At 44.4% G+C, this 16,775-nt stretch overlaps 1 protein-coding gene across 1 annotated transcript in view; it reads right to left on the minus strand.

Moving 5' to 3' along the window:
• Positions 1-596: 596 nt before the first annotated feature.
• The window catches only part of greb1 (growth regulating estrogen receptor binding 1), a 91,857-nt gene continuing 75,678 nt past the window's right edge, over positions 597-16,775 (minus strand). Inside the window, exons 7-35 of the mRNA XM_069521949.1 lie at positions 15,979-16,080; positions 15,703-15,837; positions 14,122-14,283; positions 13,859-13,981; positions 12,669-12,854; positions 12,071-12,207; positions 11,578-11,854; positions 11,347-11,475; positions 11,037-11,231; positions 10,264-10,461; positions 9,958-10,141; positions 9,390-9,573; positions 9,162-9,298; positions 8,232-8,583; positions 7,940-8,055; positions 7,580-7,785; positions 6,908-7,484; positions 6,557-6,713; positions 6,358-6,460; positions 5,780-5,935; positions 5,505-5,641; positions 5,247-5,408; positions 4,404-4,608; positions 4,150-4,312; positions 3,911-4,029; positions 3,426-3,658; positions 3,123-3,323; positions 2,808-2,946; positions 597-2,211 (exon numbers count right to left, since the gene is read on the minus strand). Of these exons, the coding sequence (XP_069378050.1) occupies positions 2,048-2,211; positions 2,808-2,946; positions 3,123-3,323; positions 3,426-3,658; positions 3,911-4,029; positions 4,150-4,312; positions 4,404-4,608; positions 5,247-5,408; positions 5,505-5,641; positions 5,780-5,935; positions 6,358-6,460; positions 6,557-6,713; positions 6,908-7,484; positions 7,580-7,785; positions 7,940-8,055; positions 8,232-8,583; positions 9,162-9,298; positions 9,390-9,573; positions 9,958-10,141; positions 10,264-10,461; positions 11,037-11,231; positions 11,347-11,475; positions 11,578-11,854; positions 12,071-12,207; positions 12,669-12,854; positions 13,859-13,981; positions 14,122-14,283; positions 15,703-15,837; positions 15,979-16,080 (5,339 nt within the window). The 3' untranslated portion in view covers positions 597-2,047. The remainder of the gene's footprint in view (positions 2,212-2,807; positions 2,947-3,122; positions 3,324-3,425; positions 3,659-3,910; positions 4,030-4,149; positions 4,313-4,403; positions 4,609-5,246; positions 5,409-5,504; positions 5,642-5,779; positions 5,936-6,357; positions 6,461-6,556; positions 6,714-6,907; positions 7,485-7,579; positions 7,786-7,939; positions 8,056-8,231; positions 8,584-9,161; positions 9,299-9,389; positions 9,574-9,957; positions 10,142-10,263; positions 10,462-11,036; positions 11,232-11,346; positions 11,476-11,577; positions 11,855-12,070; positions 12,208-12,668; positions 12,855-13,858; positions 13,982-14,121; positions 14,284-15,702; positions 15,838-15,978; positions 16,081-16,775) is intronic.

Here is a 16,775-nt window from a genome sequence, read left to right on the forward strand (position 1 = left end):
ACAAAATAAATGTGAGTTAAAAGTGATTTAGGTTCTTCTCTAAACCCCATCCCTCCACATTAGGTGCAAATCTTTTTGCAATAATTCTACTGACAAACAAACCAACCAACAGAGACAGAAACACACACACACACACACACACACACACACAGGGAACCCTCATGCAGTGGGTGGACAGAGGGGGCATCTGAGGGCAGCCAGCAGCGTGGCATCTTATCAAAAGGTAAAGTGTACCCTGTGACTTCAACCCTGTGTGACACCACAGCTCACAGCCTTGTTAACTTTAAATGCTAAGTATGCCAAGTATCCACTCTGCAACATCAAATAACCACTAAACACAGGACACAGTTCTTCATATCAGGGAATAATATCAATTTTGTGAATACAAAGCCTGTTTTAGCATCTCCAGAAAAGATCATTTTCACTTGGTGCAAACATAAACTTTATTTCTGTCTGTTTTCTTAAAGTGACACACCATCACCTTGAAGCTGCTTACCTCAGTCCAGAGTATTCTCACCTCTCATCTATTGAGCGAGTGCATAAGTCCTGTGTTTGTGTCTGTGTTTGAAAGAGACAAATTAACACACAAACACAAGCAATTTAAAACGTCTGTACATTTATACAATTTAACGCATACAAAACTGTACATTGTGAAACACTGCCAGTATACAGAGGATTTGCTCACGAGCACAAATAAAATGGAGCATAAAGCACAAAATACATGAAACTCCTCCACAATTATTTTTTGTGTACACACAGAAAATAAGTACTTTTTTTTACATGATACCAATCTGACAAAATATGTTCATCTACAATAAAAAAAATCAGCCAATAAAAAAACAAAAAGTGGCTACAATGGCACACAAATGATTGTGTCTGACCTGTAAAAAGCTTCTCATGCTGTGTGAACCTGGGAGGAACCTGGTTTGCAGAGCACTGGGAGGTTGCAACAAGAACATCAAAACTGTGAAACACAATTGGAACATGAAGAAATACAAAAGCAGCACCAGCAATTGCTGAGACTTATGAGTTTCTACAAAGGGTCAAATATTTTGCTTATATCCTTCTGCTTCCAATATATTGTAAACCCAGATGCTATCTGTATCTGTCAAAAAGCGTCAAGATGATTCCTTTCTGCTTTTTATCCCCACACTAACTATAACCATATAATAGTAACTTCTTCTTTATGAAACAAATAATCTTTAAACGCGTCAGCAATCAATTGTTTTATGGAGCGGCACACAGACCACAGTGAATGTAAACAGCAAAAAGCCTCCTGGATATTCATGAATGCTTCCTGAACTATCTTAACTCTTTCACAGAAAAATATTGATGCTGTGTCCTGCTGTTTCCTTGACCAGAGCACATTTACATAGATCATGACTTTCATGACATAAATCCTATTTGTGTGTGTGTGTGTGTTTGTGTGTGTGTGTGTGTGTGTGTGTGAGAAGTGATCGGTAACGGTGAGTATTTTGCATCCCCTCAACAACATTTCATGTTAGTAGAATATCCATGTATATCTGCGACAAATCAGGATGCAGGATGCGGTGAAGGCTGTGAAGGTACATGTTGGTGAGTAGCCCCACCCCCGCTTTTGCTTATTGCTTTTATGCAAATCACTATAGAAATGTATTTAGTGGTAGGCTACATTGTACAATCCACACAAAGTAATCGTTAAAGTTATTAAATTGAAGTTATAAAGTAGTTTACATTGTTTATGGCAAAGTGGAGAATAGTTATCCTGACTGGCTATTTCTATACAACTGTGACGTCCACTGGAACATTTCACTTCCTCCAGGTTTGACATGTGATGTGTCATTCTGTGAGTCGGGGGTTTCTCCTGGTAAGAGATGGTCATAGTGTGTGACCCCGTCACCAGTCAACCGTATAGTCTGAACTCACAACTGCTCACTCTTTGTACTCCGTATTGTCCATTCAGAAGCAAAGTGAGTGAGTACATTCAACTCTGCAGCACATTTCTTCTCTTTGGCAATTCTAGCCTTGACTGTGACAGTCTGTAGCTCATTGTGTACACATGTTCCCATCATATATGTTTCCCAGTCAAGAAGAAGAGTGGTCTGTCTTCTTTGGCGTTGGCCGTCTGGAACTCGTCGCTGAGCCGGAACCTCCACTCCTCCTCCAGCTCCAGCCGGCCCACCGTCTGCCTCAGCGAGCTACGATCTGCACTGATCACACACAGAGTCGCACCTGCAGGGAGGCCGACACGAGCCACAGAGACTTTAGAATATGATGTGGAGATTAAAATGACCTGATGCCCTCATAATTCACTGGGAGAGTTTTTGAAATATAAGTCCACAAGTTCTGTGTACTTGTCCGGATTGTATGCCGACATAAAAAGTGACAGCTAGTCCAGCAGGTGGCGTTAAAGCAGAAGATCATGAAACAATCCTCTTTCTCATAAATAACTTTGGACTTTGATCTCAGCTCATCTGTCAAATGGTTGATTTGTCAATTTACAATGAAAACTGTATTTTCAGCTACACATTTAAAAAAATGTTGCAATACTCCAATCACCAATCAGAAATGTTCAGTACTGCTTTCCACAACCTTAAGTTTCCTGTACTTTTGGAAAGTACTAGCCTGTGAGCAAGGATTTTTTGGGGATTAAAAAAAATCCTTAAAACTTAATTTAGTCCCTGGTCCCACAAGCACAGATTACTTCCAACGGTTCATAGTTCCTGGGCAAAGTTCCTGCCGTAGAAACGCAACTAATACTTTTAATTTGTATGCATCACAAATAACAGATATCTTTTTTAATGCATGTATCTGATCTGCCCTCGTACCTTTGAGGAAGGTGAACTTCTTGAGGAAGCCGGGAGTCACAAAGGAATCAGCGAAACAGAGGAGAAGGCCACTGAACAGCAGCCCTGTGGTGCTGATGTTGACAGAGTGAGGTCTGGAACTCACAAAACACACCGTCACCTGCAGGGGGGGAGAAGAGGGACACTTTGATTCACTGTATGTTGCACGTGTGGGTAGAGCAACACAAGTCAATAATCATCACAAACAAAGTGGCTGCGAAATTACATTCACAGCAGGTGTCTGATTCTCCACATGCTTGTATGTAACCGTGTGTGTGTGTGTGTGTGTGTGTGTACCTCAGGTCCCAGGTTGAGGTAGCAGTCCACAGACAGTACAGGGTGTGTGTAGTTCCTGGTGCTGAGAGGAAACAGCTTCTGGCTGGTGTGTTGGAGGTATTTCTCCAGGAGGAGCTGAGCTGGTGTGGCCAAGAAGAGGTGCTTGCTGTCGGGGGCACAGATGTACTGAGAGGGCCCCACTGAGGTGGGCACATCTGTCATCTGGAGAAATGTCAAACTATTGTTTAATAACACTGACACATTGTGGTATTATGTAGGATTCAGACAAGTGCTTGCTTCTGTTTTCTTCCACATCTACAGTACCTTGGTCTTGATTATAAATGTCCTGTATCCTCCGATGGCGATCTGCTTTTTCATGACGCTGAAGCTGTTGAACTTGCAGACGAGCAGACCGGCGCTGTGCAGCCGCAGGGTGAAGTCCACGTCGTGACAGGTGAAGCGATTCTGGTCGTACTGGATGTTCTGACTCCGGTCAACGTTGAGGAGGAGGAAGTCATGCAGGTGGCCTCTGGAGAAGGGCTCCCTCGGCCTGTTACCTGATGAAACAAGCACAAACCACCACAACACCATTACATTTTCTATACATCTGTAAAAACATCTTTTAAAATCACTGATTTAAAATGTTAGTTAATATCAACGTGCCCACTCGCTCACTGTGAATTCTCCGGACATTTTCCTGCCGTATTCTCACTTGGACAATGTCTGGAGCAACTGACTTGGATATTTAGGCTCTCACATCTGGATAGTTTCAGGATTTCATGTTTGAAGGCATTCATTCTGACCCTGACCTGTGAATCCACGGCTGCTCCACTTCCTGATTCCGCACAGTCCGTAGTGGGCCAGATCTGGACACGCCTCCATGTGCTGTAAGACGTGTTTCAGTGACACAGCGTGCTCCGTCGTGCCACTAAGAACAGCAGCAAGCAAAGAGTAGCTGTGTGAATAACAACTCACTGACAGAATAAAACTCAGCAACACTCGTGTCGTCCTTCATCATTATTAATAGAAATACAGTGTCTGTATGTACTTGTGTGCGTCGAGGTCTACTGCGTTAAACATAACACAGGAGTCATCAGCCAGGATGATGAAGGGCCAGACGTCACCTGCCGGGCCGCCCCCTTCCACCCGACGACTGCGCTCCAGCTCCAAGTTGTGATACGAGAGCTCTTTGATGAGGAAGTGAGCAGCACCTGCACCGTAGAATAACCAGTGTTTATTTCATATTTATCGTACATTGAAATATTGCTTTGCGTGTTTTCATTAGTATCAGCAGTAACATACCTATTCCTGCTCCGTTGAAAACAGTGGGCAGCACCAGCATGATGTGGTTGGGCCAGTACTTCTTATAAACAGCCATCTCGTACTCTTTGACCACCAGGATATGGAGATGTGAGGCTCCATCCATCGCATGGTACAGGTTGAACAGGCCGTGCTCGTGGCGGCCGGTGGTTGGAGTGAAGATTGGACTCTTGATGCAGTCTGGGCTCTGGAAAAGAAAACATAATAAATCTAACTTCTGTGCAACTCATGAAACATAATGCAAGTAAAATACTTAGATATTTTAACACAGTTATTTGATTGGTCTCGAGACGCCCAGATGCTCCTGGATAAACTTTTTTTTAGTAAAATACATAGAAGCCACTGGGCTACAGAAAGCTGGGCAATAGTGTGGTCAATAGCACCACCTGGTGGACCAAACTGAATATAGCACTGTGCATAACCACACTGCTTTAAGGCAATTACAATATCAAATAGAGATTAAAAGAGACAGTTACTTTCTTAATATCAGTGTATAGGTTTACATTGCATTCTGGATTGAACTGATGTTGAAACTGATGACTGGGCACTTTTATTATCATGGATGAAAACTACAAAACGGGTTTTAAAACCTTTAAAACCATTGTTGCCTTAATTTGAATTTCTGTTTCATTGTTTCTAAAACACACCTCAGTGTTGTGAGATAAACAGTAACAGGAACCATCACTGCTGGTCGTGGTCATCATATAGTAAAATCTGGGTTTATTCTACAGCTTGATGATTACTAACAGGGATCAATGGGATGTCTAAAAAGTCTGAATAATGGTTCAGATTCAGTGGTTTGTGTTTTTGTGATGAAGAACTTACCCAATCAGAGGTGAGCGGCAGCCTCATGCTCTCCAGCTGGCCGCCTGTTTGGCTGAAGCTGAAGTAGTGCTCTTTAGACTTTGGGATGATGAAGAAGAGCTGGATCTCTTCCCCAAGCAGCAGATGGGTGAACGTGAAGGCGTGCAGTGTCGACTCGTACATCTGAGGTGTGATAAGAGAGGACTGTCATTAAGGAAGCATTTGATAAATGAGTCATTCATCAGACTCTGATGAGAGTTTGTAAGTGTTCATGCTGACCTGGTATCTGGGGTTGAAGCCCAGGTACTGATGACACTGTTCACAGTGGTGATAGGTGTTGTAGGCTGCATATTTAGAAAGCTTGATCCTGGATGTCCGTCTTCGTAGGTACACATCCTCCTGACGCACAGGGTTTCCTTAGGAAGATGACAGAGGAAAGGATGGATGAACTATTGCACAATATTAAGGTAATGTTTGAAAAGATGACTGTCGTCCGAATACAGTTGTGGTTATTTTTCTCGTCAGTATCAGTGTGTTTTTCAGTCTGTACTTACCCTCAGCATTGGTTTTATGTCCAGGACAATACACAGCACTGATATCGTCATATTTGGGGTCATGGATGGTGTAGTCAAAGGGCATCGTCCTCATAGTGTCTGGGTTGGGCCAGGGAGCATTGGGTGGATGGTACTGCACCCCCTCTGCCTGGGCAGCTTAACACACAACACATTTAACAGTGTTTAAACACATGAGTTTACGCCACAGAATATTTAAGATTAGAATTTATTCTGGATAAATCCTGACACAATCCCAGATACATGTATATAATCTGGAGTCAAACACTGAAGAAGAGAAAAGGGTTGTAGAAAACAGAAAACAACTCAACGCAGCAGGGGGTTCTCTGCACTGACACGTTCACAACTACGACTAATCCTTTGTATTATTGAGGCAAGAGGTGGAGCAGACAGAGACAGGAAGTAACGTATTAAGTCTGCTGTGGATTTCACGTGATCATGTTTACAGCACCCAGACACCGTCATCGGCTCTGAACAACTGACCCCCCCCCCCCCCCCCCCCCCCCCCTTGCTTGGTGCGTGGTGCATGTGTGAACTCAAATACATTCAAATATACTGACTGTAGTTGATGTCCTCTTCATCGTAGATGTCCACCTCCATCAGCCTTATCAGCATCCGAGACAGAATACCCAGGAAGTGGAGGTACGCCCCTGTCTTACCCACCTGACCATGCAAACAACAAAATGTAAATATACAGTAGAACATGAGTGATATTCAAGATCATTTTGAGAAAACAAAAGAAAAGAAGATAGAAAATACCTGAGGGGGTCCACTGAGCAACAGCCTGCGTGGGTGGAAGTTGTCACTGCGTCCTTCTGTGCGATTGCTGCTGTCCATGTGGTGGGAGCGAGGGACCGTCCACTGACGGTAGTACAGTGACTGCTCTGTGCAGGTCATCATCTTACTCAGCAGCGGCCTGCACACAAAAGATATTCTTCATAAGTGACTTCCACTGGACTTGACATTAATGTCAACATGTAACATGAAATGCTTTACTGAACCATAGAAGTAGAATAGTTTCTAAATATTGCTAATAGAGCAATTTCTGTTAAATTAAAAATTATTTAAAAAGTCAGCGTGTTTATCTGTGACGTCACAATATTAGTGTACCTGAAGCTGCTCGCCCACACCACGGACATGTGTGGCAGGAACGAGGTACATCGTGGGAGCCCGCTGCTGTCGCTGGCAGTGATGATGTCGTACAGGGCTCGGGGGAGGAGCACAGAGGGCGGGCGACTCACTCCTCGCGCCCAGGAGCAACTCAGGTGAGGAGAGGAGGATCGGGGGGACAGTGAGCCAGAGGAGGTGGATTTGGAGTGTTGCCGATGAGACTGGGCAGAGGGGAGCGGCTGAGTTTGAGGGTTGGGTGTTTGGGAGAGGGGCTGGGGATTTGTTTGAGGTAATGGCGGATTCAGACTCTGGGTTTGGGGTTGTGTCTGCAGCTGGGAGACGGGTTGGGTCTGGGAATAACTTTGTGCTGGAGGTTGGGTTTGGGGGTGTGGTGTAGCTTGAGACTGAGATGAAGTCTGGGACTGAAACTGAGACTGCCCTTGTGAGGGAGACTGCAGAATGTCCACGGTGCCTTTCTGGACATTTGGAGAAGTGGTGCTCTGGGCAGAGGAGGTATCTAATGCTCCGGTGTCTGGACACGACTGGAGCTGCTGACTGGAGGACAGAGGGGAGTCCTCTGGAAATCAGAAAGAATAAATCAGCCATGAAATCAGTTGAGAGCTCCCTTCCAACAACAATGAACATTTCACTCATGTTTAAACCTCATCTCACCGTTCTCCTGTCCTTCCTCCTCCTCATTGTCAGTGCTGCTAAGTTTGTCGGCGTCGCTCTCCAGCAGGTCGCTTCCTGGGCCGGGGTTGTGTGGAGGTCGGGACTCCTCCTTCACCAGATAAGCAGCCAGCCCCAGCTCTTGTTCGAGCGTGGTCCGCTGAAGGTACGAGCAGCTTATCACCCGAAGGTCGCAGTACTTCAGTGACCTGTGGGAAGAAGTACATATTTCACGTGACATTTATTACAGCTTCTGTAGCTGAAGTAGAATGATGTTACAACACATCAAACCTTTTTCTGCCCCTGAAACTTCAGTGTAGGGTTGGAAAACAAAAGTGAAGGAGAAGAGATCAGAGCTTGTACCTGGGAAGTGACTCTCCCAGCGGCTCAGCTCCGGACAGGATCAGGATGCAGGGAATGGCCTCCAGCTCCAGGTAGGTACGAGGAACCCATTCAGAATCCTGGATCTTCAGCCATGTCTGTGTGACACACACAAAAAGCATTTTCAGTCAGTGAGTCCCTTTTATTTTGATTATTCATGAGCATATCTACTCACGAAATCATTTCATAAATTGATTTTTTTTTATATCTCTTGGGAAAAGAAAAAGATACTTCCTATCTGGTATTTCATGATGTGATGAACTAGTCAATTCACCTTGATCTGATCAGTGAAGGTCTGTCCAACATTCAGAGCTTGGTTGGGATTTCCTAGTATGATCTCAAAACTCTCCTCCAGACCCAGCTGTCTCCTCACTCTGGTGAGCCTTCGATGAGCCCACGCAGCCAGAGCCGAAGACGGGATCCGCAGCAGCACCATGTGGCCGTGGTGGGCAGGACACTGCTGGGCAGCAGTGAGCAGTGATTGCACAATCTCCAGGGTCTCCACGGAGGTGTGTTTGTGAAAGTTGTGGGAGCCGCCGATTCTCCCGGACGCAGCCATCAGAGCTATGCAGTAGTGCTGGATGAGGACTGTGGTGCGGATCACAGCACTGTGCAGCTTAGGGAACCTGGCAGAAAGAAGGAGGCATTTTAAGAGCTTCTCTGAGCATTTCTGTGAAGTGTCGGGTGTAGATTAACCCTCCACGACCTCCTGCTGGCAGCCCCTAACAGGCCGAGGGGAAAGTTGTTTGCATTATCCTGTTTAAATCAATTTGAAATAAAAAACAAACAGCCGGAGCATTCATTCTTTTTGCAGCAGAGAGTCAAGGCCCCTATCTGCCCCCCGGTGGCATAATGGCTGCAGAGAGTGGCAAGGGTGGAGCAGAGAAACATTAGCATATCTCAAAAACTAAAAGAATATACATCGTTGAAATAACTCTCAGAGTGGAAAGAAATATTTTGGATCTGTATGAATTTAGTGTTTATTTAGCAAAATTAGCTGAAAATATTTTTGTACTTACTAACACAATATAATAATACGGCTTATTGACTTACAAAACCTTTTAGCTTAGGTTGTTCAGAGCAAAGCATTTAAAGATACTCCGAGAAATTACAACAGAATAAGCAAAAATACCAAGGAAGGCACTAGCTGACCCTTTCTGTTGCAGTGGGGTTCAAACGGTGAGCATAAGTGTTTGTGAACTACCTTTCTTCCAGGGTGGATGCCATGCTCTCAAAGGAGGAATCATGACGCATCAGAGGCAGGCTGCTTCCTGAACGAGTCGACTCTAAAAGCTCCGACACGCCAAAGTACCGCGTCCTCTCGTGATACAGGTCCACATCCTACAGACACACAACGTTATAGGTAAACACACGAGTTCAAGTGATTCAAGTGAAATTAATTATTTCATTTCATTTCATTCTTTCATCTCACATTGCTGAAGGCAGAGGGCCAGTGGATCTCGTTGTAGGGGCTGATGCGAGTGTACTGAGTCTGAAGGGTGAAGGGGAAGGAGGTGACGTGGAGAATCAGGATGTTCGGAGCATCTCTGACCCGGCGGGAGTTTAACAGCTGGTCCACCAGACCCAACCCACTGTCTGAGGTGCTGTAGGATGCACTGAGACACAGAAAGACACAGAAACTGAGTAAACACGCTAAGATGGTAAAGAGGAAACATTTCAATCCTCCATATTTTCCTGTTCTCTTCTCTGAACCCCCTTTTCCACTGGTCACAAAACCCACTAATATCTGGCTTGTGACTGCAATGGGAATGGATGCAATCAACATTTACTCCCGGATCTAATGACCAAGGACAAAGGTTTTTATCAGCTCTGATTGGCAGTGATGGAAACATGACATTTGGGAAAAAGTGCTAAGTGAAATGACAGAGCTTCTCAGGTTCCACTGGCAATGGCAAAGGAGTAAATTGTGTGTTTTTTTGCCAGGTTTAGCCACATTTAAAAATACCTGCTTATTTTGGGGTGAAAGAGGTATGACATACCTGCTGATGTCCCAGTGAGCGTGGTCATGGACCAGGATGTATAAAGTGTACGTGTTGCTGTAAGCTTCCTGAATGAGACTGTCGATTCGGGCCTGGGCGCTCTGATCCATCTTAACCACGAAACGCTCAAATTCCCCTTGAGACACACACTCCTGGTCTAAACTACCAAGCTCCTGGAGGACACCTGAGATGTACAGATAAATAGAAAGAGAGAGAGAGAGGTACAGGTAAACATTAAATCACACATACTCTGCACTCAGAAATTCATAAATACAGCTGCTGACGGACAAGGTCTACGTGACTAACCGGAGCTCCTGAGGTGGAGCACAGTCTGTTGAAACGTGACCTCAGAGGGCGGCACCAGGATGAGGAAGCTGACCCTGTCGAAGGAGCCGAGGTCCAGGTTCTGTGTGCTGGAGTCAGCTATAGCACAAACATGGGACAGCAGCTTCCGAGCCACTGCCAGCTGGATGGGACGAACCTCTCGCCACTCCACAGAGTATTCTACACAAACACAAACTCACGTCAGACATTCCTTTAAACATCAATATTAGTTTCCATGTGTGCAGCACTTCCAACTGATCCCAGGGAAGAGTTGCAACAGCAATATTGTTGTTAGGTAGAAATGTGAAGCTCAGAGTAGAGGAGAACATTGAATCATGAAGTCTGGTGGCCTTCACAGGTTCACCCGGACCATAGGACCCAAGACCCGAACAGGACCCGTACGGGTTTTGGATCAACGTTTCATACAGTCAGTGGGGTCAGTGTCAGGTGCTGTTCATGGACCCGAGAAGACCCGGCCCGGCATCGAAAGTGTAATTGTAAAAGGGCAACTAGTCCAAGATTTTGAGTATAGGCTACTGCAACGAAACTGCAAAGCTTAATGGAAAACAAATTGCATCTATCAACTGTTACCATGGCAATGACATGACTTTTAATCTGATATCAGAGTGGATTAAATCGATCCACCAGGTTCGAGTCCAGTATTTCTCAGTTCTGCATGGGTCCAGGTCCCAGAAAAGGTATTTTGACACTGGCAAGAAAATGCAGTATAATTTTCAAACCTTTGTGTGTCTCACCTGAACAGGTGTCTTTAGGACTTGAAGCTCTCTCTTTAGGACTGTGTGACTCTTTTGAACACTGTGTGAGTGAATCCTTTGGGCTGTGTGTGCTTTTCAGACTCTTGTCTTCAGCTGATTCCTGACTGCTGAGCGGAGGAGACAGCTCGTTGCTGTCCACAGTGGCACTATCCAGGAGGGAATCCATGTCGCCATCTGACCAACAGGAAGCCACACAACATGTTGGTGAATTGTGACTAAAACAAAGAATGAGTGCTGTGTGGCACACACTAATGAGCATTTAAATCAAAAGGCAGAAAGTCAAGGAGACCTTGTCCCAGTGAATTGCAGAAGTTGATGAGTTCTTGTGCAACTCCAGTCGAGAGCTGGTGGTCGATTTCTTTCAGACCCTCATTGGGAGAGCACATACTCTCTGCCAAGGCACGACACTGATGTTTACCTGCAGCACACACGAAAATACACACATTTATATGCTTATATTATGTTATTATCTCAAAACGTTAAAAAGTTTATATGTGGATATATAAAACACAGCTCCCACCTGTGACCACCACACAGGACTGCGTTTCCTGTCCCGGTGCAGTGACAATAATCACCACGTAGTTGGTGTTTTCAAGGCGTCCTTCCATTAACCTGCTGAACGTTTGTTGGAGGCCTTGAGCCAAAGATTTGATCTGGTCCCCTAACAAGACCACACCCTCTCCGCAGGATGACGCAGCCAGCTGAGCAAGCCAGGGGAGCTGGCTCGGGGTCAGGGGCTGTTGGCTCTGTGGAGGTAAACAGAGGTGCTGGGGGAGCCCTGGCAGGGTGGAGGGGGTCTGGAGACAGGATAACAGACGATAATTGATATTGTTATATAATACATATATAACAATATCTGAAAACATATACAACATATAATAACGTAATGTTTCAGTGGTTCTACAAGGTTGGATAATATAAAATAATATAATTTGCTTGCATGTATTATTTATTTCATTCTTCTTCAAAATGAATATTTAAACACAGACCATCTCTCGGATGCTGTCTCTCACCTCTACGACATAGTGCCTCCCATGGGTGGCTGGTGTTTGAGGCTGCTGGTACTGTCTGATCTCGCTGAGGTGAGACTCCCTCCATGACCTCATGAATATCTGCTCCAAGTCCTCAATCAGGGGCACTTGGTCAGGGCCTAGGGAATTAAGGTGGGTAACAAAGAAATAGTTAACATCTTTTTAATTCATAAGAAAGTAAAGTAGCTTTTCACCTGGAGATATTTGTCTTCTTTTTGATTTTTGGGTCTGTCATGTGTTAGACACGTCATCAACCCCCCCAACCTGCTCGGGGTGAATCAAGGGGGAAACTCCTGTTGTGTAGCAAAACCAGTTCATAATAACACATATATAAAAACTACAGCTTTCACTACTGTTGATACACAGAGTTGCTATCTTGAATTTCAAAGTCAGGGGCGTTGAGGTTCCTCCGACCTTCTGAGTCGATACCAACTTTCGACAGTAGGTAAGTCCGAACTCCGAGGTATAATGGATCACGGCTTCTTATTTGTGTTCACAAATACACCTTCGAAGAAAATGCAGAGGATCTCTGGAGTTCAGTGCATGTCTGAAAGAAACTTATGAGGAGATTTAAACTGACCCAGCTGAACAAGGTAGTAAACTGTGAGTAGAATCTGCATCTCAGTGGACAGCGGCTGAATGGGCGATGGTCCGTAGTGCTGGTAGACTCTGGGGAGCGCCTGCGAGCTCAGGTAACAACTCTGCAGCAGAGAACTGACGAGCACTTCACCGACATTACCAGTCAGCTGAGGGAGTGGCCCGTGACCTGCGTCAGTGAGAGGGAGACAGAAAAAAAACACATGAACATATGGCAACCTTGGGCGAGATGCTAAACCCCAACTGGTTCCCAAAATATGTGCCTTGGAAAAAAGTTTCTTTGAACAAAAACTTCTGCCAAATAAATATAATGTATTAATGGATGGAAACAATTGACGGACAGTTGAATGGAAAAACTTACTTCATGAAATGTAGAGATGCTAAATGATCAGGCAGAAGGTAACTCAATTCATATATACATTGATTTCAATTCAGACATTTCCTTCAGGGTGATCGAGTGGTGGGAAAAAGCTGTTCCATCTATTCCCAAGGGACAGGGAGAATAGTAAGGATGGGAGGAACAGAGAGCAGTGGAGGAAAAGACAAGAGGTGACACTATGGGTGGTTGGTGGGTAATGAACAGGAACTGGAAACAGAAAGGAGAAAAGCATGAAAGTAAATACTATCCTATATTTAGCATATGTGGTTAAGGCCCAGAAGATGGAGAGGGAAGGTGGGTGTGTTGACAGGTAATACAAAGGGGTGAAAAGGGTGGAAGAGGAGGAGTGGATGAGTGCTGGGCAGAACGCCTGAGAATCAGCCATGGGCATTGGCTGACCTCTAACCTGTGAGGAGAGGTGAGCTGAACTGGCCATCTGTTGTGTGGTTACTGAAAACCTCACCTGACAAAGTCCAGCACTGACAGCTGGGTCGAGAAATTATCAGCAGCTCAACAATAATAACCATTTCAAACAAGAACTCCAGAGAATTGGGTACGGACATTATCCGGAATATGTATTTCACACATAAAGAGATTGTCCGAGATGCGCTCACAGCAGATAAAAATGTCAGTGAATTCAAATTAGGGGTAGTGTCTGGGTAGAGCGTGCAGGAAGTCACACATTTTCACATACAGCCCCTCTGGGTAATTTCAGGAGAATGTTCATTTTATGTCAAAAGAATGTTCATTTCATGTAAAAAGCAGAAAAAGTGCATTTAAACATTCTGAATCACCTTTGAAGACGACAGGTTCCAGTCTGCAGGTTTGTAGCAGCTGATCGGGCACTGTTACAGACAGCTCCGGGGGTGAGAGCGGGGTTGAGGAGGGCTGCGATGAACTCAGCAGGGCTGCAGGTTCTAAATGTCATATGCCACGGAGCAAAGAAAAACATTTACACAAACAGTTAAAGCATTAAATAAATGTCTGCTACCACATCATTCTCTTGTTTGTTTCTCCCTCTTATGTTCACCTCCATTTATTTATCTTCCATTTGTACCTGATCTGGCTCCATGTGTTACAGCAGAGGACACGGACAGCGTTGATGACACTGATGAAGATGGCGGCGTCTTTAAAGTGCTCTCTGGCAGACTGTTGGCAGACGACTCAGGTGACCAGCCCTTGTGCCTTTTTTTGGGGGGTCCAGCATTTGCATGTGTCCCTGGAGTAATACAAATTATATCATAATGTATAAGTGAACGTATTAGCTACATTTTTCAAAATACTACCTGAGCTTGTTTTAAAAATATTTTCTTCCATTTTAGATCTTAAAATAGTTCATAGTTATATTCAGCTATATTATTTTTGTTGTGGGAATTTCATTTATTGACTTGATGTTTTGGAATATTTTAGGTGGTGTTGGTATAGTCATGGAAAACAGCTGTAAGTCAGTCATATATTAACTCGTCTCTTCCTCTTCCTGTCAACTTTCTGTTGAAATGCAGTAACAGGGAGACACATAAAAGCTCCAGTTGTTAAAAGGGTCATGAAAAAAACCAACATTGACAGGAAGGAAGCTTTTCAATCAGTGAGAAAGCAGGAAAAAAAGACTGGGACTGGGAGGGAATTTTACAACCCTGGTTTATAGAGGTGACAGACAGAGGGAGAGAAGCAGAAAGACAGACATGAGAGAAAAGAAGGAGGGAGACGTTTAGTGCTCCAAGTGTTGGCAAATGAAAGAAACAAAGGACAACCCCCAACACACAATGCAGCTGGCTGCATAGCAGGGATGTTATAACACACACACACACACACACACACACACACACACACACACACACACACACACACACACACACACACACACACACACACACACACACACACACACACACACACACACACACACACACACTGCTGGTGGTAGGGATGCTCCCTTTCAGAGGTGTGAAGAATCCCAGGGGAGGAGCTTAATGACAACAGACACAAACTGAGCAGTTTACATAAACACAAGCAGGGCTACATCCATACAAGTTCTGTCCATGAGAGTATTTTGGTTCTATATCAGTTTTAAACCCCGACCATACTAACACGCCTGAAAACCATATTACGCTGGGCATGCGTGTGCCATTTTGCAAAGGAAGCATTTGGTTGTTAGTTGCAGAATTGTCAAAGGTTGCTTGAATAATATCTTGTCTCCTACATGTTAACAGTTGTATCATAGTCAACTACAGACTTGAGCCGCACAACAGCTGTAAGCAGAGACAACCTGGTCAGCAACACTTGTAATTGTAACACCCATGTTGCGTTCTACACTGGTGGCTGAGGTTCATACCAGTTGTTTTCTTCTAGAAGAGGGTCAGGTGATGAAATATAAGGGAAGGTTAAGTCGTGACAGAAAAGACCCAATCAGTAAGAGGTTAAGTGTCTACATCATTGTTTCCATACATCCCTGTTTCTTCCATGAAGCTTTCAAACTAAAACATTTTAGTTTTAGCGGCAATAAAACTCCACGCCAGGAGAATCTGTGGCAGAGTTGAAGGGTTTTCAAAATAAAACTTAGTAATGTGAAAGTAGCCTATGTTAAGAAGGAAATAGGATGAAAGAATCTTCCTTGCTGTTGCCTCCAGAGTGCACCTACCTGTAACTGAGGGTCTCCCGGGCCCTGATTGATTTAAAGGTGGCTGGGTTACGGAGGGAACAGCATGGTTTCCATTTGTCAGTGTTTGGGGAAGGTCGGCTATTTGCGGCAAAGCAGAAGGGTCTGCATGTGATCCTACAGTATGTGGAGAGAGACAAAAAAACATTAATATCAGGAGTTCCTCTGACTTTTCATGACACAGCAATATCACTGATACTGTAACTCTGTAACTTTCCCATTCAGTCTGATGTACAGTAAATGTGTGTTTTCCTTTACCTGTGTAGCCGCTGGGTGTGTGTGATGCCAGGTTTGGTGGCTGCTCATCAGATGTCACATGGTTTTCTGTGAGGATGGAGCCCATCTGTCTCATCCTGCCATCTGAAACACACACACACACACAAACACATAAATACACACACATTCAAATAGGTTGCAAGAACTTAACTGCAAAGACAAATGTCCATCTTCTTGGATTTCCCAAAACTGAGTGCGTGTTCACAAGCATGCATGCGTGTGTCAGGGCATATATGTGTGACAGTTCAGGAGAAGTATGTAATTTAAAAAGACTTGTTCAGCAAAGGTAACCAGACATATCAGTAGACCTGCCTTTTGAAACAGACTCCAGGTCTGAACTAACAACCATCTACCCCCTGGTGTGGTACATGTAAATGACAAGCAGCAGAGAAACAAGGGAAAGTGAATGACTGGTATGAAGGGAATTGAAGAAATGTGATAGATGGACGAGAGAAATGACTTTAAGCTTCTATATCTCCCTCCCAATAAACAGCGGTGAATCTTAATCAGGAAAATAACAGAGGATAGAAAGCCTGTATTCTCACCGTCCACCCTGTCCTTAAGGCTTTACTACCTATACATCTGGTCAGACCTGTACACTGAACACATTCAAATGATAACAAACAACTGTGTTCTCTGCCACAGACGAGCAGACCTTTAAAAAAGGAAGGTATGTAGCATTTCTGATTTCAGCCGGAAGGTATTGCACGATGGCCTAAAGTCACCAATCAGGCTCTGGGAACAACCCCTATGAGTTGATCTCAAATAATATATATTAA

This window comes from Paralichthys olivaceus, chromosome 1 (assembly GCF_024713975.1).
Source record: "Paralichthys olivaceus isolate ysfri-2021 chromosome 1, ASM2471397v2, whole genome shotgun sequence".
Classification (NCBI taxonomy): domain Eukaryota; kingdom Metazoa; phylum Chordata; class Actinopteri; order Pleuronectiformes; family Paralichthyidae; genus Paralichthys; species Paralichthys olivaceus.